Source organism: Notechis scutatus, chromosome 2, assembly GCF_049901735.1.
Source record: "Notechis scutatus isolate UNSWTSFEM ecotype Mainland chromosome 2, rNotScu1.2, whole genome shotgun sequence".
NCBI lineage: Eukaryota > Metazoa > Chordata > Lepidosauria > Squamata > Elapidae > Notechis > Notechis scutatus.
Genome location: NC_142010.1, coordinates 22418148 through 22430163, shown reverse-complemented (window position 1 = coordinate 22430163; position 12016 = coordinate 22418148). Strand labels below are relative to the sequence as shown.

Below are 12016 nucleotides of genomic sequence, written 5' to 3'. Positions count from 1 at the left end.
AATAGTTCATGTGAACTTGATTCTATGCTTCTGCTTATACAATTTTCCTAGTGTTTATATACTATATTTTGATAAGAATATACTTTACAGCATTCTTACAAAGACGATCTGGTAAGGATTTTTTTGTATAAACAACCCAAACCTTTTACCAATCCTTCTCACCCACACCGCCTCTCCAAGCAAAATGTTAAACCGAGTCTTGGAATTTTTCAGGAGATCCTCAAGGCTACAATAGGGCAGTTCATAACGGAAAAATCTTTTTGAATAGCACAATATTATAAACATAAAAGACCCGCCTACGTAATTTCTTAGCACTGAGTTTAAATATATCTTCTCAGATTGATGCAACCTGCTGCAACTATAGCCCCACCTCCTGTCAGGCTGCTTCTTTCCGATTTGTCGGAGAACCCAGGAAGGCGTGCCTCTGTGAAAGTGTTTCTCATTGGTCAATGAGGACGACCGCAGTTTCGGATTGGTTTTGCGTTTTATCGCAGCGCTCACTGGCGTGGAGAAGCCCGTACCCTACTGCGGGCGGAAGTAGGCGTGATGGCAGGAGCAGGCGGCAGCATGGCGGCTGATGAATCGGACCGGCTGCGGCTCTTCGTGAGCATCGGGCTGAGCGAGAGCAAGGCTCGCGAGACTCTTCGGAATGAGGCTCTCACCGCGTTGCTCCGCGAGGCAGTCGGACAGGTCTCAGTAGCCGCCCTTCTTTTATGTCTGTAGCCCCTTCACGGTTTCCCCAGCTGTCTGGGTCTAGCCTTGCCACGCTTTCTGCACCCCTTCCGGTAGTGACCCTGCCCTTTAAGAAGAAATTGAAAGGGGCGAAAGCTTTCCTCGTCCTTCAGTTTCCAACTTACGTTTCAAAAAAAAAGCAAAAAAGCTGTTTCTGCTCATCAGGAAACTACTTTTCCTCTAAAACGAGCGAAACTCTGTCCCGTGTTTCTCAATTACTTTTATGCTATTAATTCACTTCCAGATATTTGTCTCTTGCTTTCTTACTCAGCGTTTCAATGGGTCGTACCGAGCAATTCATAGTTGGGTTTATGTGTAATGTATTAAGCTATCTAATGGCTTGTTTGTGACACTATTCATAATTTTATTTTATTCGTTTTATATATCTAGCCTTCTCACATAAGTGTCTGTGGCTGGTTTACAATAGAATAGATTAAAATAAAATAAAATGTACACTATAACAAAAAACAGCAAATTAATATGGGAATCTGGCCAACTGTGATTTTATACCATGAGTGAGCAAAATACAGCTTGGCATATTGTGTGAACACAGCCATTGGGTGGCAAGGATATATTTAATCAAAACTGCTATAAATGTGTTGATTTTAAACAAAAGGTATTTGCATTGGATTTTAGGAGACCTTAGATAGTTCCCAGATACGGCTTCTGCTTTATGTAATTTTAGAGAGGTTTGTCAAATTTGAATTAGCCTGATAATTTTGCTGTTCATACAAACATATGCATGGGTGTAAATTCCACTGGAATAAAGAAACTGCTACTGAGTAGATAGGTATTTGGAAATCTGTTCCTCCCTTTCTCTAACATATTTTGCTGTCGTTTCTATCTTGTTATGTGTAGATTCTGCTCAGTTTATTCTTTCAGTGAATGTTCAAACTAGTTATACTTGCAATTTAAACAATCCTAAAATGTGTCAGTGGCTGGATTAGACTTAGTCATGTTGAGATCAATGGAACAGGTTAATCGTGCTGCCTTAAACCTAAAATAATTTAAATAGGTCATTTATAGGTATAATGAAGTTCCCAAGCTATGTCTAACACTTGCCATATGTTGAGTAAGGAATTGGGTTTTTTGGACCTACCGGTACCATCATTCTAGGAATGCCAATGGTTAATGGAGGTGATTCTTAGGATGCTAAACTGAAAGAGGCTCAGATATAACATCCTCTGGAATATTCATATAGATAGATCGGTGTCTCTTGTAGGCTCCTTGCAAATTTTATTTGATTCTTGTCTTCTGTTCTAGTACAAATATAAATAGTAAAGATTTAAACGGAATTTTTTTGATGTTAGGTAAAGCTGCAATTTGTGATTATCTCTGAAGGAATGTTAACAATGTATTTGATTCACATTAAAGATGTTCACCAAACAGCCATTTCAGTGTCAACATTAGCTGAGTTCAAACATATTAAAGTAATGTGGTCCAAGTTTCAATACTGTTGTCATAAAAATCCTATAGAAATGTCTCTTAAAATATTAAAATTAATATCTTAGTGCAGGCAATTACTGTAGCTCCCAAGCCATTTTTCTGCATTGGAATTTCCTTCCTTTGTGTATCTCTCTAGAAATGAAAGTGTGACTCTACATAGAGGCTGTCTGAATATAAATAACAAATGAAAAAGAAACCAGGCTATTGTTTTTCAATATGTTTTGCCTTTTTTTGGGGAAGAGGGCGAAGTCATTGGGTGGGGCAGATTTAACATGTATTCTATTGTTAAGAAAGAGGCCTTTGACATTATAATTCCCCCAAATCATGTGATTAGCCTTGCTTAATAATAGACAAATCTAAAAGTTGTTTTATAGATTTAAAGAATAACAACTGAGTTGATTGAGGTTCTTTTGTAAACACAAAAAATTAATCAGTTTGGCTGTTGTACCATTATTTATATTCATACATGCAAATACAATAGCTAAAATGAGCTAGAAGAACCCTTCAACTTACCATCAATCACTTAGCAATTAAAGAGATACTTTACTTCAAAGATACTTACAACTGGGTTCAAAATTCTGACAGTAGTCTTCTCTCCCATCCCCACCCCGGATGTGGTCACATAGCAAAATTTTGGGCACTGAGCAATCAGCCTGTGTTTATGGCTATTTGTAGCCTCCCATGGTCTGTGAATTACACCTTTTTGCTGAAAACTGGAATTTACTTCTGCTTTTCTGTAAAAAAAAAAGACCCCATAGCAAACAATGTGTTTGCTTACAGCCATCCCAAAACAGGTTGTGAAATTGACCCACTTTATGACCCTCACAATTTACAACCATAATAGGAAGGCTCCATTACAGTTATAAGTTGAAGATTACCTGTATGGATGCTAGTCTTTGGATTGTTGGATTGGAACAATTCTGTAATGTTTGTTTTCCATTTGGAAATATCAGAGGGGACAATCTGTCTGGATTTACCTAGGGTTAGAGTTAAGGTTAGAAAAGACTCTCCATTTCTAAGAGACTTATTGCTTCTTCCTAATGTATACTCTTGCTGTTATCCTGACTTTCAGCTATCCCTTTTAACCCTTCTTACTCTTTAGGCACAAGGAATCCTGGGTCCAGTGATTGACAAGACAGTCGGCACCCTGTTGTATAATGTGGCTTCCCGGCTTAAGGACTCAAAGCGTCTTGGTCACCTTGTTGAGTACATTGCTACCAAAAAGATCATTACAGATCTGCAGCTCAATGGTACATACTTTGGAATTTCACAGGCTGGAGCCAAGAATCCCCTGTTCTTTTTGATCACTGATGATTGGATTTGGCCCCCAAGGCCTTATTGCATGTCTTCTTATACCACAATGGACCGGATGAAATAAATGGTCGGAGCTTGAGAAACAGGAAGCTTTTCCGCTATAGGAATCTTCCTGCTCAATGTTGTCTCCGTGGTAAGAGAGAGGCATTTTGGATGGGTGGACTATATCAAGATTGACACTTATTCCTTGCCATTTTGAATTCTTAAACATTATATGGGATGCACGAGTTGGCAATGATATGATAATGGAAGAGCCTTTGTTGAGCAGAAAACATTTTGCCCATGCCTTTGAGTGGAATAACATATTTCAGAGATCACAAAAAGAAATAGCATGTAAAGAATCACCCAGATAATAGTTACAGAAGGGCTCAAGAGTTGTGAGTTTTCATGGCAAGTGGTTAGAGAGCAAAACCGCGCGGTTCAGCCCCATAGTGACAACTGGGAAGCTTTATCCTGAGTCATCTGGAAAATGCCGTGGGTTCTGCTCTGAAAACTTTACAGGAGCATGGCCTATTCATTTGTGAAATTTCCCTCTGTCATCGCTCTGATTTATTTTTATCTTCCCATTCTTCGTGGTGTATCAAATGGTGTTCAGTGTTTCTCACCCTTGAGCGTTTGAAGATGTGTGGACTTCAACTCCCAAAATTCCCCAGCCAGCATAACTGGCTAAGGAATTCTGGAAGTCCACACACCTTCAAACTGCCAAGAGTGAAAACACAGGTGCCTCTTCCAACTTGTGAAGGAGGCAAGAATGTAAGGTAATGACAGTTGTAGGCTCACTGGCTAGATTTATAGCTGGGTGAAGATTTGAGTCAAAATCATCCAGATGCTGGTCAAACACACCACCTACTGAAGCACACTTCCCTTTCTAATCCATCTGTATTTATACCTGCAGCTGCTCTGGAATACCTTAAAAGTCATCCTGTGGATCCCATTAATTCAGCAGATTTTGACAAAGAATGTGGCATTGGCGTAGTCGTCACACCGGAACAGATTGAAGAGGCAGTAAGTTTCAGTCCTATATGGAGGCCAAAAATAAAACAATCCCCAGGTGAATTATTCCTAACAAGGCCATTCCTAACAAACCCTGCCATATGCTTCTGACAGGATAAGAGAGGAATAAGCCAAGGTTCCTGGTTTAAGGTACAGAGAGTCCTCGACTTAATAATCATTCATTTAGTGGCCATTCAAAATTACAGTATTATAAAATTAAGTAATGCTGAATAATATTCCAAAGTTTGTAAAATATTATGGACTAGATTTGAAAATACAAGAATGAATTATATATTTTCACCCACAGCAAAGAGAAGTAGAGATTGTTAAAACTGATTCTTTTATCCAAATAAGACATTATATTTAATTTTTGTCTCTATTTTGAAATTGCTTCCAGATTTTGTGTTAGCAATGGGGAGGGGGGAATAAAGCTTTGATTCTGTTTTTGTAAACTAGACAGGCTTACTGTTATAGAAATGGCTTGTACATACTATTGTGTAAAAGCAAAAATTGTGGTTGTAATGTTACCTTCTACTGTGCTAAAGAGAGTCAGAAGACTTTTTCTTTCTTTTCCCCTCCCTTTCTTCTTCTCTCCCTTTCTTCTTACTTTGCCATGTTTTTTTTTCTTTGTATTTTATACTTTGATAAACTAATGAAGAATTAAATCACACAAAAAAATTAAAGCGGCACTGAGAAACGTGACTTAAATCCGATCCTCGCATTTATGGCTTTCACAGCATCCCCATGGTCACATGATCAACATTTGGGCACTTGGCAACCAGCATATATTTATAATTGTCGCAGCATCTGGGGGCAGAGGTGGTATTCAGCTGGTTCTGACCAGTTCTGGAGAACCGGTAGCAGAAATTTTGAGTAGTTCAGAGAACTGGCAAATACCACCTCTGACTGGAGGTTTTAGAGCAGGGGTCTCCAACCTTGGCAACTTTAAGACTTGTGGACTTCAACTCCCAGAGTTCCTCAGCCAACATTGCTGGCTGAGGAACTCTGGGAGTTGAAGTCCACAAGTCTTAAAGTTGCCAAGGTTGGAGACCCCTGTTTTAGAGTATCCTTCCCCTGCCATGGCCACAAAGCCACGCCCACAGAACCGGTAGTAAAAAAAATTGAATCCCACCACTGATCTGGGGGGTTATTTGCAACCTTTCCAGCTGGCTTCTGATAGGCAAAGACAATGAGGGAAGCCAGATTCACTTAACAACTGCCTTGTGTAGCAATGGAAATCCTGGCCCCAATTCTGTTTGTTAGTCGAGGACTGCCTGTAATGCTAAACGTGTGAGTGGACACTGAAAAGAGCAACTTAACAGACCTGCTCTTTTCATGCTATGCTAAAATTCTGGCTTGCAAGTAATATGGAAAATAAATCCATTTAATATTTCCTTTTCAATGAACACCTGGCCATTTTAGGTCCTTAAAAATAATCACATTGGATGCGATAATTGTCTGTGTATATAGTTCCCTACTAGCTCATTTTGGTCCACATTGCCATTGTTTAAATTGATGACAATGCTTATGTAATACTACCAGGGAATTTTTAAAAATAAAGAATGCTGAATCTTGTCTCTTTCTCTCCTTACACATACACACACACACACACGCACACACAGAGAGAGAGTTCTGCTAGTCTTGTAATTTTCTACATAAACTGCTTATAGCTTTTTTTATTCAGCTTTGTTTGGAAGTCATTTTGAATCTTTCTCATTGTCTTAAACCAGAATTTTTCTTCCTCTCTTTACATCTAGGTGGAAGCTGCCATCTGCAGACACAGAACTCGGCTCCTTTCAGAGCGCTATCATTTTAATATGGGGGTTCTGATGGGTGAGTGGAGTGTGCCATGTTCCAGGGAGAAGATGCTTCATGTTCACTGCAGTGGTGGGACGTCCCCTTAATGTTAGAGGCACTAGTCTTATCCTATCATGTGCCTTTTTCAAAGTTGGCTCTTTTCTCCTTGTTTCCTGCCCCTGAAAATGTCACCAGCAAATTCAGCGGAGGAATAAATGCAAAGCATAACAAGAGCTCTGCCTTCTCCAATGTTCTGTTTCATACAGTAAAGCAGAACAGAGGAAGTAAATCAATTTTCCTGGGAGCTTTCACATATAATCCACACAACTTTTTAAAAATTATTTTTAAAAGGCCAGGCTCTCACCAAGGTTTGCACAATTCATGGACTTCAGATGAAGATGAAAAAGGGATGTTTGGAATCCAGAGTGTTTTGAAATTGATAAGACTTGTCTTTGTCCCAACCGTTTGAGCTTGAAATTGATGTCTTTTGAGTTTGAAACAGTTATTTTAAAGTCAAAGCCCAGAGCATTGCTGGGATGATCAGAACTGCGTATTTCAACTGAAGAGGGTTTTTTTTAAGATTCAAAATATTTTGCTACTCCTGATCCTGAGGTAAATTCACTGAAATCTTGAAAACCTTATGAGGTTTTTGTTTGTTTTAAAATAAATAACGGGTACCCAGTACCTGAAAATCTGATGAAGCTTCAACTTGCAATAAGGTAGTCCTCAACTTACAACCACAATTGAACCCAATATTTCTCTTGTTAAATGAGACATTTGTTAAGTGAGTTTTGCCCCATTTTATGACCTTTCTCGCTACAGGTTGTTAAGTGAATCACTGCAGTTGCTAAGTTAGTAACAAGTTTGTTAAGTGAATCTGGCTTCCCCATTGATTCTTTTGTTTATGAAGGTCCCAAAAGCTGATCACATGACCCCGGGACACTGCAACTGTCATAAATATGAACCAGTTACCAAGCATCTGAATTTTGATCAGATGACCATGGGGCTGCTGCAACAGTTGTAAAATTGTCAGAAGTCACTTTTTTCAGTGCTGTTAAACCTTTAAATGGTTACTACATAAACTGTTGTAAATCAAAGACTACCTGTAATTCTTTTGTGCTGCTTTTTTCCAAGGAATTAGAGAAGTGGCACACTATCTCTAATGGAGGTAGCATAAATTCAAACCCTTCAGGCGCTCCTGTTAGAGTTTGTCACACGTATCACATCTTCCCCACTCCAGTTATAGTAAGAGTCCCAGATACAGTAGCTGTCTGTCTTAAGTGCCAATTCTAAGTAAAGGCCTCGGCGGTCCTTAAGTTCTTTATTTTCTTGCAGGTGAGGCCCGGAGCAAGTTGAAATGGGCAGATGGCAAAATAATTAAAAACGAAGTGGACCTACAGGTACATAGTTGGGCCTACCATTTTGGATCATGTACTTGAACATGTCACGTGCAAATATATATATATGAGAATTGACTAAAAATGAAGGATTTATGCATTTAAAAAGCCCTACTATTATTATTCCAAACAAGAGCTGCTCTTGCAGATCATTTTGGTTGTCCTTTCGCTTGCAGAGTCTGGTTCCAAATGGCTCAAGGCCTGCTAGTGGGCCTCGGCCCAGAGGTTGGGGACCCCTGCTCTTGTGTAAGAAGAACTCCTTGAGGCAGCTGAAAATAGTTTTTTTTTTTGTCTATTGGCTGAAGAAATGAAGTTGAACTTGCTATAAGCCATCCAGTTCCTTTCCCTATTCTAACATTGTTTCTGTTTTTCTCATGCAGGTTTTAAACTTACTAGGCCCAAAGACAGAAGCTGACCTGGAAAAGAAATCCAAGGTAGTTTAATTGGCTGTTTCCTCCCCCTTAGCACACATTTATTGGCATGCTTACATCTGTAATCCATGTACATTTGTTATTTACCGATAGGTAAGGGCTGAGGGGATTGGAGGGCAGAGGTCTCCAAACTTGGCAACTTTAAGACTTGTGGACTTCAACTCCCAGAATTCTCCCTGGGAGTTGAAGTCCACAAGTCTTAAAGTTGACAAGTTTGGAGATGTCTGGGATAGGGGGATGATTTGCCATAGATGGTCATTCCGAGGGAGGCAGGAACAGTTGCTAGGGAGGGGGGGTATGATGCTTTCTGACCCTGTTCTTTTATTGAGGTATACTTATTATTTAGGTATTAATAAATATACCTAATAAATGTTAATATTTGTCATTTCATATCAATTTATCATTTAGGCCAGCTAATCCAAAGGATACAGTATCAGAATTATGTAAAACCACACAGGCAAATACAGCACATGGGAGAAGAAAAATACACATAACTACTAGTCATCCATCCTCTTACCAGTTGAGATCACAAATCATCCTGGTCTTGCCCGTATTGACAAGTTGGGTTTTTAGAGTTTTTCCAAAGGTTAGTAAGTTTTGGGGCTAGGCAATCCTGTGGCAGTATGTGCATATATGCTTTGATCATGCCCTTGTTAAAAGTGTTTAGGGATGGAGCTAAAGGGCCAGTGAAACATCACTCTGATAAAACTGAATGCCTTTGGTAGCTGGAGCCTGTCAGAATGCCATTGTCCCTTAGCTGGGAATGTAAGCTGCCTTTTCCTTCTTCTGTTTGTTTCCTGCCAGATGGAAAGTTTTCCCAACATCCTCTCTCCTAATTCCGGGAGAAAACTTTAGCGGCTAGATTTCTGCCTGTAGTGGTCCTGTTAGGAACTTGTCTTTTGTTAACTACTGAGGCCAGATTGACACCCAGTGGTTGGTGATTGGTGACCCCCAGTGGTTATTGTTTGTCTTGCCAGACCCCGAAGGCCCGTAATACTGAGCCAGAGCAGAGGAAATCAGTGGTGGTGGAAAATGGTAAGGCCTTTTTTGAATGGGTGCTTTGCTTTGTATGTGTCTGGCTGTAAACTGAAATTACGTTCTGTAATGTTCTATATCCAGGATGGCCTCTCTCTGGCCCTTGTAGCCACAGGATTTTGCAGCCTTTCAGCATCCACCTGCCCTCACAGTAAAGGACACAGAGAATTCGCAGGGTAAACATCCACAGTGCTTGCTTTTTTTAAAAAAAAAAAAAATCTGCCTTGGAAAATTATTTCTGCCAGTTAAGAAGTCTTCAACCTCTGCTGAAGTCAGGGCTGCCCTCTAGGGAGAACAGTGGTCTCCCAATTAACTGTTGAGAATCTTTTTCATATTTGGAGTTCTCCAGAACTATTTGGAACGCGTCCTTCCAAAATTCCCAGGCATCCTAACCCAAGTCTGGCTGGGAATTGTGGGAGTTTTCATCCAACATCTGTGAGGGAAACAGAGCTACAACAAACATCTGAGGTTGTGCAGCTAGGCACAATACAAGATTATTTGTGTTTTCTGTAACGTTGGGGGAGTTTACTCAAAGGCTTCCTCGGGAAAAGCTGCCATTTAGGGTTATGTACATTCTTAGCATCCAGGAGGTTCTAGATTCAGCCTTTATCCTATTTCTAGGAGGATTAGGAAGGGACGCAGTCTGAAATCCTGCAGAATTGCTTCTAGTTTGAAGAGTACCAGGTAGTTAGACTATTGCCAGGATTTTTATAGGGCTGTTTACCATGCAGTGAGGTCCATTCTATTTGAGCCTGAAGAAGGTTCAACTGATATTAACAATTTAGTGTCTTGTATTTTTCAAAATTCTAGTCTAAAACATGGGTACATGATATCAGGCCCTCCAAATATTGCTGATCTATTGTTGATTGCATTGTAACTGTTGGCTACCTTGGCTGGGCTGCCAAACATTTGGGTTCCTTCAATTTAAGATCATATCTAGGTTATGACTTCTAATGGTAGCCAGAAAATTGGGCTTTCAGTCTCCCATTCTCACTAGAAGTTATATCTTTAGTTCTGGCAGCTTCTTTTTGTGACGAATGTTCTGCAATATTTCATATTGCTTCTTCTGTTAACTCCAGTGGTTGTATTCAACCGGTTCTGCCCGGTTCTGGCGAGCCGGTAGGAGCGATGAGCAGTGGAGACCGAACCGGTTCTCTCAGCCTCTTTGCTGTTGCTCCCACCCGACCGCCCGGGCTCCCATACCAGTGGAGGGATTCAATTTTTTTTACTACCAGTTCTGTGGGTGTGGCTTGGTGGCCATGGCAGGGCAAGGATACTGTATAATCTCCAGTCAGAAGTGGCATTTGCTGGTTCTCCGAACTACTCAAAATTTCCGCTACCGGTTCTCCAGAACTGGTCAGAACCTGCTGAATACCACCTCTGTCCCATACTCACCTTTATCCTCTGAATTTGAAGTGCAGCTCCTTTGCGCGGCTCAGAAGAGTGCCGCGCGGCAGCTGCTGAAGTGACCGGGATTGTGCAGTCTTGCAGGAGGCAAGTTAGAATGCCTCTGTGTCTGCGCAAAGTACGTGTTTGGTGCGTGCGTGCATGCAAAATGGCTGCCCACTAAGCCACACCCACCGAACCAGTGGCAAAAATATTTGAATCCCACCACCGGTTAACTCCTATTCATACTAACTGTATGTCATAATGGTGGATGGCCCTTTGTGTTACAAGTAAAATACAAGTAAAAAGAAATCCCGATTTAGGCTTAGATATAAGAAGAAGAAAAAATAGAAAGGCAACCAGGAAAGAAGGCCACCATTAAGGGTAGTGGGTGGGGGGAAGAATAACTATAGTGGCTGTTATAGATGGGAATGCTTCGGAGTGCCTGATATTTAATTCTCTGGCTTTTTACGCCAGGGTTGTTTTGGATAATGAGATGTGCGGCATAACAATTTAATAAATAAATAAGCAACATCCAAACCAATGCTCTTTAGGGGAACCACACCAAGAGACAAAATCACTCATGGAGCAGCTGAGAGGGGAAGCACTCAAATTCCATAAGCCAGGTAAGCTGCCTTGGAGTTTTTGCAATCTACTTATGGATAAATTACAGATCAGAGAAGGCTCTGCGTTTCAGCCTTCAAGGCCTAAATCTTAGCATTTAGCACACGTGATAGGCAACCAGGAAGTCACAGTCAGTTTCTAGCGTTTCAGTTGCGCCTCACTAGAATTTGTTGCCCATGAAGTGCATCCAAAATGTTCGCCCCCACATTTATATGGAGTTGGGGGGGTTTCAGTGGCAATGCTGATGTCTTAAGGCATTTAATACACCCTCTAAAATCCCCCAAGGCACTGCTGCTACTACATACACATTTGAAATAGGAAAATAAAAAAGTTAGCCTGTACATTTTGCTGATATCACAGGCCGGACATAAAAATCATTGCATGGACCATAGGATGGAAAAGGTTGCCCAATCCAGCAGCTATTGATGTTATTTTGTAGGTTGAATCCACTCCTGGTGCCATTAGAGAGCCTCTTGTAACACAGGGCTCCTTCAGACAGGATGCAAGAAAAGCTGATTTTAAAAGCCTTGATGTAATGGGCTGTGAGAATAACCTTGGGAGACGGAAGTAAGAGCCACAGCCTTACTAGTTAGAATGGGATGGGATGGGATGGGATGGGACGGAGACGGGACGGGACGGAAGGGAAGAGAAGAGAAGAGAAGAGAAGAGAAGAAGAAAACAGAACAGAACAGAACAGAACAGAATAGAATAGAATAGAATAGAATAGAATAGAATAGAATTCTTTATTGGCCAAGTGTGATTGGACACACAAGGAATTTGTCTTGGTGCAAATGCTCTCAGCGTACATAAAAGAAAAGATACATTCGTCAAGAGTCAAGAATCATCGGGTACAACACTTAA

The 12016-nt window shown here is 40.6% G+C and overlaps 1 protein-coding gene across 1 annotated transcript in view; it reads left to right on the top strand.

The window, feature by feature from the left end:
- The first annotated feature begins 539 nt into the window (after positions 1-539).
- QARS1 (glutaminyl-tRNA synthetase 1) overlaps positions 540-12016 on the top strand; it is a 33546-nt gene continuing 22069 nt past the window's right edge. The window contains exons 1-8 of the mRNA XM_026682623.2: positions 540-690; positions 3281-3428; positions 4388-4497; positions 6243-6318; positions 7618-7682; positions 8060-8113; positions 9088-9145; positions 11086-11157. Of these exons, the coding sequence (XP_026538408.1) occupies positions 547-690; positions 3281-3428; positions 4388-4497; positions 6243-6318; positions 7618-7682; positions 8060-8113; positions 9088-9145; positions 11086-11157 (727 nt within the window). The 5' untranslated portion in view covers positions 540-546. The remainder of the gene's footprint in view (positions 691-3280; positions 3429-4387; positions 4498-6242; positions 6319-7617; positions 7683-8059; positions 8114-9087; positions 9146-11085; positions 11158-12016) is intronic.